At 41.1% G+C, this 23,390-nt stretch overlaps 1 protein-coding gene across 1 annotated transcript in view; it reads right to left on the bottom strand.

Annotated features, from left to right (window-relative positions):
• The window catches only part of CTSC (cathepsin C), a 43,147-nt gene that overhangs the window by 3,637 nt on the left and 16,120 nt on the right, over positions 1-23,390 (bottom strand). Inside the window, exons 3-5 of the mRNA XM_008153618.3 lie at positions 16,554-16,720; positions 9,716-9,871; positions 4,129-4,244 (exon numbers count right to left, since the gene is read on the bottom strand). Coding sequence (XP_008151840.2) covers positions 4,129-4,244; positions 9,716-9,871; positions 16,554-16,720 — 439 coding nt within the window. The remainder of the gene's footprint in view (positions 1-4,128; positions 4,245-9,715; positions 9,872-16,553; positions 16,721-23,390) is intronic.

Here is a 23,390-nt window from a genome sequence, read left to right as displayed (position 1 = left end):
GAACGCAATGAATATTTGTAGAAGAAAGAATCAAGTTATGAACAAGATACATATTTACATCCGGGGGAAAGGGGGATGACTTCAATGGAAATAGTGAACCTTGACTTGTTTCTAAGCTGTAAGGGAGACAGAACCCTTATGATGTTTCTATCTCTCTCTCCCTCCCTCTCTCTATAAAATCGTTAAAAACATATTTTTTTAAAAAGACAAACATTTGGGAGAGGGCCTTGGAATTCATCTAGTAGTATAACCCACTCACTTGATGACGCCTTCACTGAGACTTGGAAAGAAGCAATAATGACCTGTCCAAAGTCACAAAGCCAACAGAGGGCAGGGGCTAGTGCCTAGTGTCTGCTAACGCAGGCCTAGTGTCCTTTTCAGTTCACAGGTCTTTATCTACTTTAATGAATCCTCAAATTCCCTTTCCCTGTCATCTAGTTACTAAATAGACCAAAACTTTTACATTTTGCTTAAACCATCCAAATAACACTATCCTTAGGACCCTCCCCAACTATCAAGTGACAGAATGTCAAAGAACTACATGAGTGACAATAAACAGTCAAAAACAAAAACAGTTGTTCCTACAATGAAAAACAAGACTCTTGTGAAAAAATAACATCCACCCTGGCTGGTTTGGCTCAGTGGGTAGAGAGTCGGCCTGCGGACTGAAGGTCCTGGGTTTGATTCCGGTCAAGGGCATATACCTTGGTTGCGGGCACATCCCCAGTAGGAGGTGTGCAGAAGGCGGCTGATCGATGTTTCTCTCTCATCAATGTTTCTAACTCTCTATCCCTCTCCCTTCCTCTCTGTAAAAAATCAATAAAATATATTAAAAAAAAAAAAAAAAATAAGATTCTGGGAACAGCCCCATTTTGGCCACCCAGCATTCTTGGCCCATGGCAGCCAAGGAAATAACCTCTCTTGGTTATTTCTGACCATCCATCATTGTGGGGGTAGGGGTGGGGGAGACAAGTCACATGCACATTCAAGAGATCAGAATGTGCTCTGTTAACAGAAAAAAAAACATGGAGATGAGAAAAGGAGATAACTTCCCTCAAGCCCCTGTAGTTCCCAGAAGAATGTGTCAGCTGCCAAGGTAATTAATGACTTTCAAACGTCAAAGCCAGAGCCTAGATTCTAAAAGAACCATTATCCTTTCAGAAGACTAAGGGAGATCTGGCCCAGACAGAACTCTCCAACAATCACATTTTTACAGTCTCAAGTAAATAATGTGACTTTTGCAAGATTTATCAATGTCCAGCTGCACCTTAGAATAGCAGGAAACATACAGAACTAGGAGTAAGGAGTCAGGATTCCTACCCCTTCCCGCCTCCCACTTGCTTCATCACTCAGCTATGTGGCTGTGAGCAAGTCACTTGTACTCTGGCATTTCTCTCTATCTCAGGGGTCCTCAAACTGCGGCCCGCAGGCCTCATGCGGCCCGCCGAGGACATTTATCCGGCCCGCCGGGTGTTTTTGCCGCCGCTGCCTATCCTGCTTAGCAGCCGACTTAGCAGTGTGCATAGGAATTTGTTCATAGTTGTTTTTTTTTAAACTATAGTCTGGCCCTCCAATGGTCTGAGGGACAGTGAACTGGCCCCCTGTTTAAAAAGTTTGAGGACCCCTGCTCTATCTTGTAGGTAAAATGAATAGGGTGAAGCACAGTTTATGGTTCCTGCCTTCCAGCATAAACAGCATTTAAAACAAGTCTGAAATGAACTACATTTTAAACAGTAGCAAAGCACTCTTCACTTCCTAAGTAACATGACCCAAGAGACAGCCTCTTCTCTCATAAAGATGGAATAAATAAAGGCAGCATAGCTGGAAGAAAAACTAAGGAAGCTCATGTCTTCCAATTTCCGAGCTCTCTTCCCTCTCACACTTCAAAGTCAACCCAGCCATTAAGGCTGGGGCTTAAACCTCATTGGTCCTCCCAATGTCTCTTCTTTCATTCATCTTGATATGCTCTCTACATAAAGTTGTGAATTCCCTTAACTGCGGCTCATTTTGAATTCTGGGTTATACAGAACACTGGTGTTCTCAAAGTTAGTAGAAATTTCCAAGTTGCCCAATTAGCAGGAAGGGAAAATATTTTTTTTTTCCAACTGAAAGTACAGAAAACCAAAAGAAAGTCCAAAAGAGGAACCTCTAAGTACATTATTTTCTCTAGTACTGAACAAGATACTACAAAGGAGGAATCAATTGAAAAGCAATTAATCTATTGAATCCCTCTGCTTTTAAATTACCTGTGTCTCTGTACAACTCACAGTTATAACTCTCACGAAATATGGGATATAGGAGGGACAGTATTAGTTTTTTCAAGCTATAAGAAAACCAACATCAAAGAACTTGGCTTTAGAAAGTTTAATTTTCTTCCACTGAATAATTGTCCCATCACTAGTTGATCATATCGTTTTGGGAGTGAGTGGAACTAAACTCCCCCCCCCCCCCCACCTTCTCTTATGCTTCCATTGAGTTTTAAAAACACTTTTTCATATTGTATTTTAATGTTTCACTTGCAGGTCTTGTTAAACTGTAGGATAGGTCTTGTTAAACTCTAGGATAAGGACCACGTCATATTAGTTTTTATATCCTCAGCCACTAGAAAAAAAATCCTAACACAACATCCTATATAATAAAGAGCTAATATGCTAATTAGACTGGACTGTGGAACAACCAGTGGGCGGGGCTGCGAGGGCCGAGCCCCTTGCACAAATTTCGTGCATTGGGCCTCTAGTATTCTATAAACATGCAACACAACAGAAGCAAGCCTGTGCCAGGCCTTCATAATCAATACTGACATGCAGTAGTTACTTAACCATTTCAAATAAGTATAGGAAATCTGTTTGATGATAGAGAAAATTTTAATCCTCTCTTTTAACATCAGTCCTTTCATTTCTCAATTAGCTTCAAATTTCTCTCATTTCCATTTCCTCTTTTCCAAATAAGCCCTCCCCAGCAAAAGAGAAGGTAGGGAATGATTTCTACACTTTCTCTAGAGCTGAAGAGTCCTAGAATAACTGGTACAAAAGGAAGACCTCTGGTGTCAGTTGGACAGGAACCTTGCTGACTGGCTGCTATAAGACCTGCTCAGAGCTCTGGGCATTTAGAACATTTTGTAAGAATTCAGTGAGGACGGAATTGAAGGGTCAGTGGTGAATGCTGATTAAGTGGATCAGGCTTATTATCACTGAATTTTTAGGAAAGGGGAAGAACAATTTATCTTTGGATATTATTACCTTATAATGTTCTCAGGAGATACCAATCAGATTGTTACTAGACAGCAAATACTACACATATTTTATGGTAACAAATCAGGCATATGTACTCTAATTATCTTGAAATTGAGCTTAGAAGTAATAAACCTGAGTATTACATAAATGATTCTCCAAGTCATTGTTGGCTAAAATTTAGGATAACAAGATAATTTGATATCAAGTGCTATTAGAGGAAGAGTTACTAAATGTATTCATTCTGTATCCAATTTCTGGAAATAACTTGCAAAATGGAATTACAGTCATACTTTTGGTAAACCTAGGCTCTGCTCCCAGGCCACCATTTTGGAAGCAGGGTTAATATTTACCATAATAGGTAATATCCTGACATAAAATAAATGGAAATGTCACAGATCAAAAAATCTACCAGAAAAAAATCATGGATCCATTTTCTGGCCTTTTATAGTACTTAAAGACTAAATGATGGGGTCAGGGCAGGGAGGAGGAAGACAGGTAGCAAAGTAGGATTCCAGCAAATCACTTGTAGACAGAATATCAATTCTATTTGTATGCAATTCTTTGTTTCTACATGAGTCTCTCCTACTAGGAGAGCAAATGAGTTTGGCTTACATATCACTCTGATTAATCCAATTAGCTACATGGAACCGACATTGAGAAGAATAATTAAGAAATTCTAAGTTCAGTTGGAGAGATTATCTAGTGCCAAAATCTGCTGTGGATACAAAAGAAGAAGTGAATATTCATTGACCATATCATTTCCATTTCTTTACTAAAATGAATCATGCCCATTTAAACTCTGTATCTCCAGAATCTACTGCAGAGCTTGGCACATAGTAAATGTTCAATAAATGTTTCAGAATAAATTAATGAAAAATTAGACTTTTTTTTTTACCTTGGTTTCGAACAGGGGTAACAAAGTTGGTACCATGAACATTTCTCCAATCCCAAGATGGTGGCAAACGTAAAAGCTTTTCATGAATTTCAGCAGTTAGTGGTGCAGGTTTGGGCCTAGGATGGAAATATACATTTGACATCAATATACAGTCTTTCCTCTAAGGATGATTTCCTAACTTCAAATTCCATAATTTCAACCTCCTGGCTGGCTAAGATATACATTCAGACCCAAGGGGCACTTGTCCCATCAATGTTTCAATGTGTGTATTGCACAATAATGTACATAATATCTCTACATAATATCTCAATCCACATAATGTCTCTATTGCAGAACTACAGTATGTGACTTTCATTAACCATTTCTTTTTCATGATCTAGTAATTTTCCCCTATGAAATGACACTGGTTTTGTATATCACTGAAATGCTATTTTTAGCATGTGTCAGTAGCTGTATTCTCTTACTTTTCACAGATTTTGACCAAGAAAGTAGACATGAGAAATTAAAGATGGCCTACAAAGGATATAGAAAAATTACTGATATCTAACTCAGGAGATGGGTAGTAGTGATAGTGAGGAGGTAAAAGAAGTGAAGCAGGCACAGAAACAAAAGATCTAAGTGTAAAGTAGGCAGACTAGCTCCATAAACAAAGGACAAAAAAATTGCTTCATCATTATAGAACTAGAGCTTATAGGATATGCTTGGAAAATAAGGCACAAAAGGAGAGTTGCCTGGGATGATGAAATGATGGATAGACAGTTTTGCCTATCCATCATTGCCTGGAAATTATTCTACAAGCTCTCTGTATTACAGATTTAAAACACACATACAGACAGACAGACACACACACACACACACACACACACACACACACACACACACACAGCATTCTAGCTGTAGCTACATCTGAATTCTTAGTTTGCCCAAGTCTGCCGAATGCTCTGTGTTCCATTGTCTCTGTACTGCTGTTCCTTTCATCTAAAATGCTTGCTGCTCACTGATTAGAAAAAAATCCCCTTAGAGTTTTTTCCCTGACTTTTAATTTTAAAGACTGCTCATACAACAGCCTCCACCCACAACCCCCAACAAAAACCCACTTCTCTCTATGCTCCATCATCTCTTGTGTTAGGGCACTACTGTTACATTGTGGTAACATTTATTTTTCTGTTATTGTAAACTACTTGAATTTCTTACTCAACTTGGAATTATCATACCACAGTGTTCTAACTTTCCAGTGGTTACCAAGTTGGTTTTTACCAGGTTCCAATTTAGTCATTGGCAAAGATTATTTCTGGACTTCTTCATGTCTTCTGCAACTAATCCCAAGTCCTTCTCTCACACACTTATCTAAGAGATGATAAAAGTTAATGCTAGATCAAAACGGAAGTGAGATGAAAGACAGGGGGAAAATCATTTCTGACTAGCAATCATAACCTTGAGAACTATAAAGAATAGATAGCACTGCACAGCCAGGCTGGCTCAGTGGTTGAACATCGACCATGAGGTCCTAGATCAACGTTCAACTTGGTGAGGGCACATACCGAGGTTGCAAGCTCGATTCCCAGTATGGGGTGTGAAGGAGGCAGTAGATCAATGATTCTCATCATTGATGTTTCTATCTCTCTCTCCCTCTCCCTTTCTCTCTGAAGTCAATAAAGATGTATTTTTAAAAAAGAATAGATGGAATATTCCATACAGAAATGTCAATTTTTTGCTAAAATATTAACTAAGCCAGGGACATTGCTAGAATATGAACATGAGGTGGTCTTTGACCGTATAAAAGACAGCATTAAGAGACATGAAACCTAAATAAACTACCATAACAAATACAAGGAAATTATAGTAATGCTATAAAACATTTAACCTAGGTAATGCCCATGGAATTACCAAGGTACATAAAAAGCTATGCATCATGAAAATTTTGTATGTTGGAAAAGAAGAACAAGATATAAACCTTGGATATTTATTCTGAAATTTATGAATAAAAACTAGGGTACAAACAAATTTTGGAAAGAAATGAACAATTTCTGTGATTTTTACATTGAGAGGCCAAAAGATTCAACTACTCAATAAATATTAACTAATTGTCCCATAAATACCTAAAAACACACTAAAAATATGGAAGATAAAAAAGGAATTGAAGCATGGCAGCATAACATAATTTCAGGGTGGGTATCTCAGAGCTATACCAACCTTCTACAAATGGCTTCACCACTCATTAGCTGTATGACATTAGTCAAAGATCTTATTTTTGTAAAATATGCTTTTATTGATTTTCAGAGAAAGGAAGGGAGAGGGAGAGATAGAAACATCAATGATGAGAATCACTGATCGGATGCCTCCTGAACGCCCCCTACTGGGGATCAAGTCTGAAACCCAGGCGTGTGCCTGGCCTGGGAATCAAACTGTGATCTCCTGGTTCAAAGGTCAACCCTCAACCACTGAACCACACTGGCTGGACTTTTTAAAAAATTTTTGATTCAATAATTTTTTTTTTTTTTTGAGGAAGGGAGAGAAAGAAACATCAATGTGAGAGAAACATTGATAGGTTGCCTCCTACACATACCCCATCCGGAGATCGAACCCAAAACCTGGGTATGTACACTGACTGGGAATCGAACCCACCACCTATTGGTGTACGGGATGATGTTCTAACCAACTGAGCCACAATGGCCAGGGCATTAGTCAAAGATCTTAACACCACAAATCTATGAAATGAATAAGCATATCTAACTCAAAGAATTTTTAGGAAAATAGTGCTTAGAACAATGCCTATCTCTGGTAAGACCTTAATAAATTACTAAGCTATTATGATAACTGTCATAATCATCATTCATGTCATTGAAAGGAATAAAGAGAATACTGATAGATTTAAGTGACTCTCTGGCCCACAAGAGTCATTCAAATGTTAACTTCCTCCTTCCTACCACTCTATAAGGCAGAATGTTTGCCCATCAATGCACCACGGAGAAAGCAAAAAGAGTGTGACAACTGAAGCTGAATGGTGTAAAAATGAAGAGAGTGAAAGAGGAATTTGGAAGATGGAGACGTGGGAATTACAACATTATAGTTACACTTTACATTACCGCCTCTTAATCAATTATGTCCAAATTCTTTAAGAATCTGTTGTAAGTTCTAGACTTAGGAAGATGCCCCAAAATAATAAACTTTTCTATAATTTCAGCAGTTGCACAAATTCCCTACACCTAAAGTTAAGAATCTCGCCCTAACTAATCAGTGGCTAGAGCGTCAGCCTGCGGACTGAAGGGTCCCACGTTCAATTCAGGTCAAGGGCATATACCTTGGTTGCAGGCATATCCTCAGTAGGGGGTGTGCAGGAGGCAGCTGATCAATGTTTCTAACTCTCTATCCCTCTCCCTTCCTCTCTGTGAAAAATCAATAAAATATATTAAAAAAAAAAAAAAGAATCTCCAAGAGTTTTTATTGTATATAAAATGAAATTGAAATGGGGGCAGCTAGACCACAATGTCTACTTCAGCCTTCCCAACTTCACTCAATTCCATCTCTATATCCCAAGCCTCCTATGGAGCCTTTGCCTCAAAAGCAGCCCTTCATAAAGCTAGCCCTTCCCCAGAACAAAGGTGGCTGGTTGGAGAGAGAGAGAGGAGCCTAGCACGGGAGTTCCTCAGCTATACGGCACATGACATGTGGCAAAGCCGTTGTGTCTGAGGCTCCTATCTTTCAGGCAAGAGCCCCACTTCTTCACTTTATGAATCTAAGAAGGGACTCGACATACTCCACTCCACAATTTCGATTATCAAGAGCATCTCATGGACAAGCAGTTCCTTAGAATAACCTTGAGAAATACCATGTAAGATTCTTTTTGAAAAAGGGACAGAACTATGAGAGACAGGAAAAGTCTCCAAACAGCCTCATAGTTGAAGAATGCCCGAGCATTGGGATTATTAGTCCGCAGATAAAAAGTTAGAATGCATTTTAATTACCTAACAGTTAACCTATGAGTGGCCTGTTCAAACAATAAAATCTGGACCAAGGACTCTGTTTATATTAAGGAAATAATATCATCTCAGAAATTTGGAAAACGTTACGATGACTAAGGGAAAATATCAACCTACACAATTTACTGACTCCCACTAGCTCCCTATTGGTTATCCAGTTCCCTGCCCTTCAGTTCTATCTATTTCTCCTGAAGCAAGGTATGGCATCACAGAAACATCCTTGGCTACTTAACAAATGTTAAGGTGCTATATACTCTGAAAGATGCAGCGACGGTTTTGAAAGAATTGTTTACTAGTAAAAATCTACCAAATTCATGACTATATAAATTAAAAGTATTACGACCTAATTTCCCAAAGTAACAATACACTCTGGGGTGTGTAAGCTAAAGATAGAAAATGTCACTTCTGGATGAGAGTAGTAAAAGTATATTGTTAAACAAGACACATTTTTGGTTGGAACTTAAAACAGAAAGATGATTTTGAGATGGTTACAGGTGGCAAATTTGACAGTTATTACAGGCAAGTTCAGGGGTATTTGAGACAAAGGGAATATCATGCACAGAGATTATATGAAAGGAAAGTTTCCAGTCATTGTGTGTCATATATTTGAAAGAGGGTCACAGTACTAAATATAGTTACTGTCAGGTTTAGATGGTTTTGCTTACCAAGTTAAATATAATCATTAGACAATAGGTAGTCACACAATAATAGCTGAATAAAGAAAGATGAAATTGGCAATATTTTAAAGACTGGCTTAGAATGGGGATAGAGCAGGAAAGATACCAAAGAAACAGGACCAAAGAGACAGGGAGCAGGAGGCTGATCCACAAGGCAGGAAAGAGACAACAAAGCCCTAACTAAGCCAGAGTTTAGAAAATGGGAAGGGAGCCCAGCCAGTGTCTCAGTGGTTGAGCACTGACCTATGAACCAGGAGGTCAGAGTTTGATTCCCCGTCAGGGCACATGCCCAGGTTGCCGGCTTGATCCCCACTAGGGGGTGTGCAGGAGGCAGCTAATCAATGATTCTTTCTCATCATTGATGTTTCTATCTATCTCTCTCCCTTCATCTCTGAAATCAATAAAAAATATATTACAGATATCTCTCATCCCCTAACTCATTTACCGCCCCCTAGCAAAAAATATATTTTTTTTAAAAAAAGAAAAGAAAATGGAAAATTTCTTCATGGAAATGGAAGATGCTGTGAAAGCAAAACCCATAAACAGGGCTTGAAGAGCATGAGAGTGTGTGTGAATACGAGAGGAAAATAATCAGGAAAAAAAAGACAACAGGCCCTAGCCAGTGTGGCTCAGTTGGTTGGAGCATCGTCCTGTACATCAAAAGGTAGCAGGTTTAATTCCCAGTCAGGGCACATACCTAGGTTTCAAGTTCAATCCCTGGTCAGGGTGGGGGCTGGAGGCAACCAATAGATTGTTCTCTTTCACACTGATGTTTCTCTCACTCTTTTCTCTCTCTCCCTTCCTTAGATAACAGAAAAAAACTTAAGTTGGGATGACCAGTAAAATGGTGGGCAACCCAGGGAGAGATGCTGGTTAGAAGGGATGATGGCATCAATATCTTTATTGGTGTCAAGAGATGTGCTTTATTACCTGGGGATTCTCTGTCTGTGGCCACCACTTCTCCTAATCATCTCTCTCAGAGTAAGAGTCTCATATTCCAGGTATGTGGTTGCAGTCCAAGACTTCTGAACGGCATTGATCGCTTTCACAAAGTCGTGATTATATTTGTAGAGCCTATTGGAATACCTGCCAACAAAAACAAGATAGCTTTAGGCACACTCTTTACTGATGTAACTAGAATCCATTGAAATAAGCATTCATATACTCTGGGCCTAAATGGGAAATGGTATAATCTTTCAGGAAGGCAATGTTTTTGGTAATGTAACATCAGCACTTTATTCAAATCTTCAAAACAGTCTTTATTCTAAAATAAAAATGTTTAAAAAATCCACAGGTTAAGTACACTGTAGTATAGAGAGAAACATACAATGTCCAATTTCCCAGCAGTCGATGGGAAAAGCAATATCACATACACAGAACACAAAATTGAGGTCAACTGAAAATTATCAGGTAAAATAAAACCCAACTTCAGGAGACAAAAATCAAAGTAGTAAGGATCCCTGAACTATCCTCAACCCTAATGAGTATTCACTGTACTCAAGTCATTTTGTATTGAATATGACCCCATCGACCCTGCTAAGGAACACTTGGGAGCCTCAAGTGATGGCATCAGACACTTCAACAATAAATGGTAAGCAATTTTTTATCAGAAAAATTCCCTTACTTTGGCTCTAAAGACATCAGGCTATAGTACAGTTTGTGTTCAATCCTTTGTCCAAACAAAGCCATTTTCCTGACACCAAAGCAAATTTGGTTTGGTTCATATATAAAGAGACAGCTTATGAGTCCAAAAGGCACCGCCCACTTTTGCCTGAGGAGATGCATATATGTATCAGTAGCCTGGAACTGGAATGTCTCTGATGGAAGTAAAGGTTCAAGCTAACTAAGATGTATGTACAAAGATGTTCAATGAAACACTTACACTAGTGATAGATTATAAACAACCTAAATAAATCTTTTAAGATAAGGAACTGATCCTATCTAATAATAGACAAATATGCAAATTTACCATACCTCTGACACACCCACAAGCCATGCCCACCATCCAATCAGAGCGAGTATGCAAATTAACCCAAACCAAGATGGCTACAGCCACAGAGAGCAAGGTTTCCTTGGTAACAGAGGAAGCCAAGCTTTCCACCTGCCCTGGCCAGGCCTAAGCCTCCACTCAAGCTACAAAGTTTCAATTATAGAAGGTAAACAAATTCAAACAAATGGCGGCAGAATGGAGCTTGAGAGAGCAGGCCAGGGTTGCCTGCCGGCAACAGGGGAAGCAAAGCTTTCCGCACACCCTGGCCGGGCCCACCTGCTTAAGGCAACAAAGTTTCAATTATAACCCAACACAAATGGCTGCCGGCCTTGGAGGGAGCCCCAGGCTTGGCTCCACTCCAGGCTACAAAGTTTCAATTGTAGAAGGAAAATAAATTCCAGATACCAGGGCCTCCGCTTGGGTTGCCAGGGAGAGTGGCCAGCCTGAAAACCACCACAGGCCTCTCGCTCAGGCTGCCCCACACCCCAAGGGAACCCCCACCTGATCCGGGACGCCCTTCAGGGCAAACCAGCTGGCTCCCACCCCTGTACCAGGCCTCTATCCTATCTAATAAAAGAGTAATATGCAGATTGATCATCACTGCAACACACAATATAGCTGCCCCCATGTGGTCAAAGATCCTGCCCCATGTGGACACAAGATGGCCACCACAAGATGGCCGGCAGGAGAGGGCAGTTGGGATGCACCAGGCCTGCACGGGAGGGCAGTTGGAGGTGATCAACCCTGTAGGAGAGGGCAGTTAGGGGTGACCAGGCTGACAGAGGAGGGCAGTTGGGGGCAAACAGGCTGGCAGCAGAGTGGTTAGGGGCAATCAGGAAGGCAGGCAGGCAGGCAAGCAGTTGGGAGCCAGCAGTCCTGGGTTGTGACAGGGATGTCCGACTGCCCATTTAGGCCCGATCCCACCGGGCCTAAACGGGCAGTCAGACATCCCTCGAGGGGTCCCAGATTGGAGAGGGTACTGGCTGGGCTGAGGGACAACCCCCCTCTGTGCACGAATTTCGTGCACCAGGCCTCTAGTTATATAAATAATACACTGTATAGTGTAATCAGTAAAAATGCCTAGAAGGTTATTTAGTGATTTGGAAGGGTGCTAACTCTATATTAAATTAAAAAGCAGGATACAAAGAAGTTTGTAGAAAATTAACCAATTATGTGAAAGTATAATATATATTTATAATATAAGTACCTTTTAAAAATGCCAACCATGGTTATCTGAGTGGTGACACAGGATCACCATCTTTCCCCTACCTCCTACAGTTTCTACAATGCACTTTTATAACTTTGTAATCATAAAAAAAGAGAACAGAACAAACTGTATAATGTACACAGAGTATGGCATACATTATAACTACATGATTTAAAAAAGTATTCCATATGAACATTTGGTTTATATCCTTGTTACTAAAATTGGGTTCTTGAATGGGGAAACTTGGTAGAAATGCAGACTTTAAGCAGCCAACCCACACTATCTGAATATGCATTTTAATGAGATCCCTCCTTCCCCAGAGCAGTGACTCACAATAACATTAAAATTTGAGAAGCACTGGTGTACTTGATGTTAAATGCTTGGAGTCAGATGTAAATAAATATAACATACAAAGAACATGTTTACAAAGAAAAAAATGGGGGAGTTAATTATTCATTTAATTCAAACATGTACCAGGTGCCAGGTGCTAAGAATTATAGAATTTATCATATTATTACCACTGAATACAATTCAGTGGCTGAAGTATGACTCACTATCCAAGACTTCCATAAACTTTATTTTATGCAAAGCAAGATAAACCTAACCCAAGTACCATTTTAGGCATACTGTGAGCTTTTCTTTTTCTTAATTTAGACTATTGGAATACCTGCCAACGAAAGTATACAAGGTGTACTTAACCTGTGGATTTTTTTTTAACATTTTTATTTTAGAATAAAGACTGTTTTGAATATTTGAATAAAGTGCTGATGTTACATTACCAAAAAACAAAACAAAAAACTGCCTTCCTGAAAGATTATACCATTTTCCATTTAGGCCCAGAGTATATGAATGCTTATTTCATAGAGATCATTTTGATATAGTCAAAGAACCTGGCAGCACTGAGATTAATAAGAAAAACATGCAACTACCTTGATAACATTTTAACGTTTTTACCAAAGTTCTTCCCCACTTGTTGAAAAGTGTGAAACCAGAGATGTATCTTTCTTAAATAGGTTATAAAACTGGCTGTTTTGTACTTCTCACCACACTATCACCATGAAAACAAATGACAGTTATTGATTTCTTTAGACGAGAGTAAATGTTAAATTGTAAATGTATACCTTGAAATATTTTCCACTGATAAGAGTCATGGACTTCAAGTATTTGAAAAGCAGTAACCAGACCTGTATTGTAACATCTAGCAAAACAGCGTGGCTCAGTGGTTGAATGTCAACCTGTGAACCAGGAGGTCAGGATTTGATTCCTGGTCAGGACACATGCCCAGGTTGCGGTATCGAACCCCAGTGTAGGGCATGCAGGAGGCAGCCAATCAATGATTCTCTCTCATCATTGATGTTTCTTTCTCCCTCTCCCTTCCTCTCTGTAATCAACGAAAATATATTAAGAAAATAAAAATATCCTATGCTACGTGTATTACAGTAATGACAAAGTAGGTCTTAAACACCATTGTTTTTCGTGTCTGAGATCCAATGAGATTAAGGAGGCGTGGCAGAGAGTGACAGTCACTGGCGCCTCAGGCCTCAGGTGACGGAAGGGAAATGAAATGGTCTTGAGCATCACAGTGATTGCGAAGACAAGGAGGACAGCAGCTACACTGGGGTGGTTTGAGGCCAGCCAATGCTACTGGAGCCAAAAAGAAGACAAAGAAACAGAAAAAGAACAAAGAAAAAGGCAGCGAGACAGAGTCAGTCCAGAATTGGCCTGTGAAGATGAAGTCTTTGCCAGCAGAGGATCAGGAAATACAGAAGGCCACTGGACTGTTTTCATTGCCAAAACAATGGAAGAGGCTAGCAAGTAAAGCTGCAGGTCCTCAAACTGGGAGACGTGGTCAACAGCCTGGGTCCCGAGTGCAGAGCCTGACAAAGACAACCTCCGCCAGGGGCCCTATGCCCTGCCCCAGGGCTTCACCTGGGACGCCGTGGACCTGGGGATCGTGGTGTGGAACAAGAATTACACGCCCTCCTGAATGAGCATTATGTGCAAGGGGATGGCAACATGTTTCGACTTGATTATTCCCCACAATTTCTTTTATGGGCTCTCCGGCACCTGGCTGGCTCCCTCAATGGCACTGTGGGTTCGAGTGGTCTCAAGTCGGAAACTGGTTGGGTTCGTCAGCACCATCCGAGCAAACATCCAGGTCTGTGACCCAGAGAAGATGGTGGGGATCAATGTCCCGTGTGTCCACAAGAAGCTGTGCTCCAAGAGGGTAGCTCCAGTCCTGATCCGTGAGATAACCAGGCAGGTTCACCTGGAGGGCACTTTCCCAGCTGTTTACACAGCGTGGGTGGAATCACCAAAGCCTATCAGCACCTGCAGGTACTGGCATTGGTCCCTGAACCCACAGAAGCTGGTTGACTGCCAGAGTCTCCCAAGACAGCTGGAATGTGGCCAATGGACACAAAGGATATTCCAATAGTGCACCAGCTCCCCACCAGGTGCCGGGTACCGGAAGCAGTTTCACCTCATGTCAGACATGAGCCAGGCGGAGGCGGGGCCCTGGTTCTACCCCCACGAGAACGGCCTTGACCCTTTCGTGGCGGAGAATGCAAACAGTGAGACTTCCTGAGCTTTGACACGCCTCCCTCCACCATCGTGAACCATCCAACCCACAAGAGTCTAAAGGCTGCTTATTCTTTCTACAATGTTCACACCCAGACCCTCTTCTAGACCTCATGAGCGACGCCCTTGTTCTCGCCAAAATGAAAGGGTGTGGCGTGTTCAATACACTGGAGCCCGTGGAGAACAAAACCTCCTGGAGAAGCTCACGCTGGCACAGGGGACGGCGACCTGCAGTATTATCGTTACCCTGGGAAGTGCCCCAGCACAGGGGCAGAGAAGGCTGGGCTGGTGTTCCAGGAACCAGTTGCCAGTAAGATTCTAGATAAAGCCACTGAGAATTCGAAGCAGGAAATGGTCTGACTTTCAAAAATGTGAGAATCCCTGACAAAGGGAACAGAAGCCAACCGGCTTTACCAAACTGGCACTGAACTTGACAATTGCACTGCAAAGGCGTAGGCTGGGTGAGGTCACCTTTGGCCATGTCTCTCATCTCCGTTTTCCACTTAATCACATCCTTATGCCGCCGTGAGCAAGGATGTGACTGCTGAAAACTAGCTCATAACTGGCATATTATGGAGTTAATGGGTGATATATGTATATATTATATGATATATATATATATATATATATTAAACTCCGTGAGATTAAAAAGTAATGTAGCTCAGTATGGGTTAGCAGATTATTAAGAGCTGAAAGAGATCTTGAGAGTAATTTCCTCCTCATTTTACAGGTGATGCAACACAGGTTCTGAGCACTCCAGTTAGCAATTTAGCTTCTACGCTAAATGAGGCAATGTTTGAAACATCAAAAAAGTACAACAGCACGTAGTATATCCTGAACAGCAGGGTAAAAAGTGAACAGCTTATTTGGAAATGTGTTGCTCAACGATCAAGCCAAGCAAAGCAATTTAAAAGCTAAATGGGGGGCATGGGTCAGTGTGGACCTAGGTCAGTACTTTCCCAGACACGCACATCCCGTCCTCTAAGCGCACGGCCCCCGCCTCTCCGCTGCAGGAGGCATTCCTGTCAGTGTGACCTGCTTTAGATGATGTGTTCACGTGCACTTTCAGGGGATTTTACAGCTAAATAAAACATAAAAATCTGCTACCAATCATATTTATTTCTCTTTTCCTTCCAAACTAATAAAGTCTGAAATCTCTTGCTTGTGTGGTTCTAGTTACCTAACGTAAGTGCACTTAACAAGAGCATTAACTGCATATTACAGGCTGAACTATGTCCTGTCCAAATTCAGATGCTGAAGTCCTAACCCCCAGGATCTCAGCATGTGATTGTATTTGGAGACTGGGCCTTTGAAGAAGTAATTAAAGTAAAAAGAGGTCATACGAGGGAGCCCTAGTCCAATCTGTATGGTGTACTTATAAGAAGTGGAAATGAGGACACAGACAGTGGATAACCACATGAGGACACAGAGAGCAGGTGGCCATGAGAAGCCCAGGGAGAGGCCTCAGAGGAAACCAAACCAAACCAAACCTGCCCACATCGTCATCTTGGCTCCCAGCTCCCAGGACTGTGAGAAAACATGTTTCTGTGGTTTAAGCCATGTAGTCTGTGTTCCTTTGCTGCGGCAGCCCTAGCAAATGGCATCCACTCCATAAACACTAAGAATTTTAATTCCAGTTACTACTGCCTTGTTTAAATTAGTTCTTGTTCAATTAGTATCGCCTACACTTGTTGCAACATAAATATATGTATCTACAAACATCGTGCAACATGCTTCTATATGGCAATAATAAAATGATTTTTCATTAGTCACTGTGGTTCTGTAGTCCTCTTACACTTCACATTTGGAGGGCTTTGAAAAACCATGCTTTCTTCTCTCATTTACATCAGTCGACGTATTTTCCAGTAAAGTTTTGTTTCCAAGCCAAATACATCTTATATAATAAAATTTTCCAAGAATTTAACACACACACCTAATGTCATATATGATAAAAACGGAACAAAATATATTGTTCATTTGTGACAACTCACTTTTCCTGGAGACCCTCAAGGTGGGCAGCATTCACTCTCACATTCTCCGCCACAGTCCCCACCTTCTTTCCGGTGAAGCAAGCCCAGTTCCGGCCCAGCACGTCGTGCACCCAGCCGGCCATGGTCTCATCGCAGTAGCTGGTCACCTTGCCGCCCTCTTTTTTATACTGCAATTAAATACGGGAAGGAGAGGCCTCGTGAATCTGCAGTACACTTGCAGGTCTACTTCCCTGCCTCCCCATCACAGTAAAGAACCCCCGACCCCCCCGCCCCGCTTTTGGTTCACCTTCCAGATCAGCCTCTGACAATCAAAAGGAAAACCTCACCCCGAGAGCTTACAAGGAGAAAGTATTCTGGAAAAGGAAGATAAATAAATGTCTATATGATAAGCATGGTTAGTCACCAAATAAAATTTACATAACAAAACACTTCTGGGTATGAAAGGCAGGGAAAGAAACTAACATTTTTATAGCAACTGCCACATTTCAGGCATTTTACAAATTACCGCATTTCATCCTCACAATAAGCCTATGAGGAAACAGACACCCAGAACCCCTTTTCCCCAGCGAGAAAACGGAGGCTCAGCTCAGAGAGAATAGCTAGCTTATACCTAAGGGAACAGAGCTTTAATGTAACAGAAACAAAATCCTGCTGTTTGTAGACTATAGTTTTCCACTCAAAGGGTCCACTCCAACAAAACACAAGAACAAGAGATAAAATTTTTCCATAGGACTAAACAAAATTCTTTCTTCTCTCATTCTCCAAATTTATTAGACTACTAGAAGCCCGGTGCATGAAATTCGTACAGGGGAAGGGGGGGCGCAGAGGGAGGAAGGTTGGGTGTCCCTCAGTCCAGCCTGTGCCCCCTCGCAGTCCTGGAGCTCTCAGAGGATGTCCGACTGCCGGCTTAGGCCTGCTCCCAGGAGCGGGCCTAAGCCAGCAGTTGGACATCCTTAGCGCTGTCAGACATCCTTAGCACTGCTGCAGAGGCAAGAGAGACTCCTGCCACCACCACTGCACTCATAAGCAGTGAGCCTAACTCAGGTCTTCTGGCTGAGCAGCGCTCCCCCTGTGGGAGTGCACTGACCACCAGGGGACAGCTCCTGCATTGAACGTCTGCTCCCTGGTGGTCAGTGCACGTCATAGCGACCGGTCGTTCTGCCCTTCGGTTGATTTGCATATTAGCCTTTTATTATATAGAATTCTGATCATGAGAGAGCTAAAGTAACCTTATTACTAAGTATTCTGTCTACTTTATTTCACTAATATGGCCCTTTGTCTTATTCCAATGGTAACTATAAAGTGATAGATTCAGGATTTGAATTCAGAGGCTTTGGCTTCAGAACCTGAAACCCTCATGTTATAACATCTCCTCGTGGAAGAGGGAGACATATTCCACAATGAGAGCATAGAGAGAGAGATGCAGGGGGAGGGAAATTCATGCTAAGTTTCTATGAGGCAAGTTGGACACAATTTCAGGCATTGACTTAATTTAATTGAACAAAAGCAGTCAAATTGACACCACAGTCAGCTGTGCTTCAATACTTTTCTTGACCAAAGGATATAGTAGGTTAGTTTTGGTCCATGGGCTAGAGTTTGCAGTGTCCTATTCTAAGATAACAAATACAGTACTACTTTACCTGCATGCAGGGGTTGGCATACTTCTTTTTAAGGGCCATATTTTAAATTTTTAAGGCTTGCAGGTTTAAGGCCTCTGTCATAACCACTCAACTCCACCATGCAATATAAAAGATGCATAGAGAATACATAAATGAATGAATTAGACTGTCTTCCAATAAAACTTTATTTACAAAACAGGATATAGTTTGAAAACCCCAAGTTTAGAGGAATGAGTTGGGTTAAACTATACTTAAAGATAAAATTACCTAATTGTGTCTGACTAGCTCTGAAATCAAGTTATATTGAGTGGTAGAGTTAAAAATCTATGACCTTAGAATCCAAAAGAGCTGGATTTGAATCCTGGATTCACCACCCACTAAAGCCACATAGCACAGGATAAATTACTAAGGGCTACTAAATAGGCACATTTTGCTTCAATCTTAGTGGTTGATGATATTGTGAAGCCCATCTGTCTCCCTCTGGCTAAAAATATCTTCACAAGCATGAGTTCAGCTCAACACTCCTAGCGTCCCTGCTCAAGCCCCAACTGAGGACAAGGAACACTGAAATAAAGGCCTAGGATGTACTCAGGCTGCAATGTTAGAGGGTTTGCTGTGTGTAAGGTTGACAAAGTTTATGCTAATTGTGCTGAACTACATGAAACAGCAATTTTTATAGGTCTAAGGCAGTCTAATATTGGTAACATATGATGCAACCCCCACCCCTGAGAGTTTCTCTTTGGCACAGGCTCTTGGTCATGTTCCCTTCTCCCTGTCACATGCCAGTCACACAGGCCAGGTGTGGCTAAGCCAACTCTGCCTGCTCCTCTGCTGTTTTAGAAAACAGTCTTGACAAGGCTGTAAAAGTGCTTGAGATCTATGTTACAGAAATCAGCAAAAATAAATACATGGGGAAAAACCACACTAAACACAGAAGATGCTCACTGCAGTATAATGGCAAAGGTAAAAACAAAAACAAGAACAAAAGCATACCCCACTCCACTTGGTGTGGCTCAGTGATTGAGTGTTGACCTATGCACCAAGAGGTCACAGTTCGATTCTTGGTCAGGGCATATGCAGGCTCAATCCCAGGTAGGGGGCGTGCAGGAGGCAGCTGACCAATGATCTCTTTCATCATTGATGTTTTTATCTCTCCCTCTCCCTTCCTCTCTGAAATCAATAAAAAATACATTTTTAAAAAATAGCCCAAATTTTCAAGTATAAAAGTAACTAAGTAAATTAATAAATCAAAGGGATATTACCTAACATCTTAAATGATCCATATGAGTTCTGTAGAAGAGAGGTGAGCAAACTAAGGGGAGGGAAGGCTGCCAGCTTTCATAAATACAGTTTGATTGGCACATGGCCGGGCCGCTTGTTTATGTGTCTTTGGCTGCGTTAGTGCGACAGCAGCAGAAGTGAGCAGCTGCCTTAGGAACCATGAGCCTATGAAGCCTAAACAGTTAGCGTCCCAGATAAAGTTTGCTGACCACTCTATAGAACAATAAACAGAGAGCACCTATGGCACATTAGGAAGGGGAAAATACAAGGTAATACTTAAGTTGAATGCAAATATATAAATCATGAAATATGCTTTTGAAAAATGGACATGGAAGGTGAAATGAGTCTCTGGGTGGAATTTTCTTGGTTATTTACCAAATGGAGATGGTTATATAGATTTTGTGAAATTAATCACTTTTAAAAAATGCTCTGATTGCCTAAGAAAGAGAGTCGTAGCCTCCAAAGTCCTAGAAGAAGACATCTGTGAGGGGCGGTCCAGGTGTTACTAGAGGCTGCTGACTGGGATCCATCTGGTATTACGGTTACACTTCCTGAAAACAATCATTATTTACATAACTTTTGGTTTAGTTTGCTAAGTTCTTTCATTTATTTAACAAATACATAATGGTCACATACTATTTCCCTGGCATTGTGCCAAGTGCTAGTACAATGGCGGCAACTCATTAGTCAACAGAGCCAAATATCAACGGTACAACAATTGAAATTTCTTTTGAGAGCTGAATTTTTTAAATTTAAACTTCTTCTAACGCCACTTCTTCAAAATAGACTCGCCCCGGCCGTGGTATTTTGTGGAAGAGCCACGCTCAAGGGGCCAAAGAGCCACATGTGGCTCGTGAGCCGCAGTTTGCCGACCATGGTGCTAGTACATATGTATTAGCAAGTACATATGTATTGATGAGGCCCCAGCCCTCAAGAAGTTTAGAATTCTATGAAGTAAACAAACATGTACATAGTTCAATACAACATCATGTGGTTCAGCAAGCTAGCCATGTTTGGAGAAGCCCGAGAAACTTCCCCGTCTCAGCAAAAAAACATTAAAAAAAAAAATCACAGATGAAATGACTTGCCCAACATACCAAAAGAGTTAGGGGCATTCAAAGTAGAAGAAATAGGCCCTGTGTTTCTCATCAGTGTGGTTTTGCTCACCTACTTGGCACAACTGAGTCATAGTTATCAGTATGATGGTTATCAGCAAATAAACTTCCCCTGTAAGAGGAAGTCCGACTTGCTATTTTGAGAGGGAAAATCACTAGACTGAATCACCATGACTGATTTTGCTCCAGTCCCTTGATCATTCATATTTGTTCAAGGACTCTCTGCTCCTCCCCCAACACTTACCTATCACTTCATACTTTATAAACATTTCCTAGATTACTCATAAATCTTAGAGGTTCAAGAGAACATAGAGATAATATAGTCTCAGGGAACAAAAAAAAAGAGACTTACTAAAGAAAGTGGTCAAACTAGAATTTATGATCAAAGACTCATAGAAGCAAGCATTCTTCCCAATACCTTGTACCACTCATGGGAAAAAAAAAGTAGCTTTGCAAAGTGAAAAGGAAAAGAAAAATTTCAAATATGAATTGACAGGATACAAGGATCACTGTTTTATCCACTTTCCTGAAAAAACAAACAAATTAAAAAAAACTGAGGTCCAAATTGTGCCCAAGTCCCTTCAAGGGTCGCCTAAATACTCTAGAAGCATTAATGGCCACTTTCTACGTTTCCTTGGCTAGTTAGTCTTTTCACCATTTTTGCCAAGGGTTTTTGATGCCGAGCAGAGGTGAGGGACATGGTCTTCAGGTGTGACTCCCCAGACAGGATCTAGCTCTGCCACTCAATGGCTGTGTGATCCTGATTAAGTTACTCATCCTCTCTGTACTTTTGGTTTCCTCATCTATAAAAGCAGGATGACAATAATAGCCTCTCCTTGATTGGTCCTATTTTATATATACTGACCCAGTTCATTTTCACAGCAGCCTATGAGGTTACTCTTTACACAAACACACACACACACATACACACACACACACACACACACACACACACACACACAATCACACACACACAAGCACCATGAGAACAGGATTTTTGTTTATTCATTAAGTAGGATACTGTCTGGCACTAAGAGGCAGTTAAAACAATTGCCAAGTCTTATTTCAACAATAACACGGGACCTTAGAAAAAATACAAAGTTTAAAATGAACAGAAGTGTGGTCCTGCCATGATCAGAGACCTAATTCTGACTCACAGTGTTACTCCAGAAGTCACTTTCCTCTCCAAACCTGTTTCCCTATAAGCAATTTTAGCTTGGAAGTTCCAACATATCTCTTCAAGCTTCCTACTTACACTCCTTACATCTGTGAGTTTCTATTTAATATTTATAAAGACAGGCAAGTAATGCTTAGTTTAGACACACTCCTTATTTATGTACTTAGAGTATTTATATATCTAAGGAATCCTAAATAATCCTAAAAAAAAACTATTAACTGTTTTTTTTGTTTGTTTTAGCTCAAACAAATGTATAAAATAATCTATCCATTTGTGTACAATTTTTGATACATTAAATGGATGGAGTTATTTTCCATTTTAAAATGTTATTTTATATTACTAGAGACCCGGTGCATGCAATTCGTGCACTGGGAGGGGGGGCGTGGGAAGTGTCCCTCAGCCCAGCCTGCACCCTCTCCAATCTGGGACCCCTTGAGGGATGTCCGACTGCCCTCTCACAATCCAGGACTGCTGGCTACCAACTGCTCGCCTGCCTGCCTGCCTTCCTGATTGCCCCTAACCGCTTCTGCCTGCCAGCCTGATTGATGCCTAACTGCTCCCCTGCCAGCCTGATTGCCCTTAACTTCCCATCTCTGCTGGCTTGGTCACCCCTAACTTTCCTCCCCTGCAAGCCTGGTCACCCCTAACTGCCCTCCCCTCCAGGCCTGGTTGCCCCCAACTGCCCTCCCCTGCAGCCTGGGTTCCCCCCAACTCCCCTCCTCTATCATCCCCAACTGTCATCCCCAACTGTCATCCCGGTCATCCCCAACTGACTCCCGGTCATCCCCAACTGTCCTCCTCTGCTGGCCCAGTCACCCCTGCAGGCCATCTTGTGGTGGCCATCTTGTGAGTTGCAGTGATGGTCAATTTGCATATTACTCTTTTATTAGATAGGATTCTGCAGTTTTCCCCCATTTAAAATAATTTGTTGGGACTTTTTGGTATTTTTTTAAGAATCTGAAATTACCTTATAAAAGGTAGGACAGGGCTGGAACACTGCTATGCAAGAGAGCTTCAACTTAGGAGGAATGAGGCACTTATCCCTCCAGAAGCCAAGTACTCAGTACCTTAATTTGAGAGGACCACACACAGTGCCCCTGTTATCTTCTTGGTTTGAATGTTCCCAGGGTATCTGTCACTTTTCCTGCTATTGTGAAATACTTCTTATGTGGTTTCTGACATTATTACCAATTAAGAAGCTGAAATCTTGAATGAAATGTAGCCAAAATTTTTCTTCTAAGGGTTTTATTTCTTTTGTATAAACATTAGTCTCTGAATACTGCTTTGCACAGATGGGATAATTTAAGTTTCTATTCACTTATGCCAATTTCTATTGCAGCAAAGTAGATAATCTCATAAAATTTGAAGAACCTCCAAACCCTTATACTTAAGTTTAGAAAACTACTAGGATTCAATAACTATCCATTTGCTTCTTCAAAATTACTACTGGGTTGCCAAGTGTTCATCAAAAATATCCTTCTACTTCCCACTTATCCCATCCACTATTCAATTAGCTCTACTAAGAAATATTAACCAATTAAAAAAAACAAAACATATTGCCCTATTTTATAACTTATTTACGAGGGATCTCTTTCTCAACTGCTTTTTGACACACAGAGGGGAGAAAAGCCACTTACACCTTGTT

The sequence above is a fragment of the Eptesicus fuscus genome, chromosome 13 (assembly GCF_027574615.1).
Source record: "Eptesicus fuscus isolate TK198812 chromosome 13, DD_ASM_mEF_20220401, whole genome shotgun sequence".
Classification (NCBI taxonomy): domain Eukaryota; kingdom Metazoa; phylum Chordata; class Mammalia; order Chiroptera; family Vespertilionidae; genus Eptesicus; species Eptesicus fuscus.
Note: the sequence above shows the minus strand (reverse complement) of the source record. Positions and strands in the feature narration are given on the sequence as shown.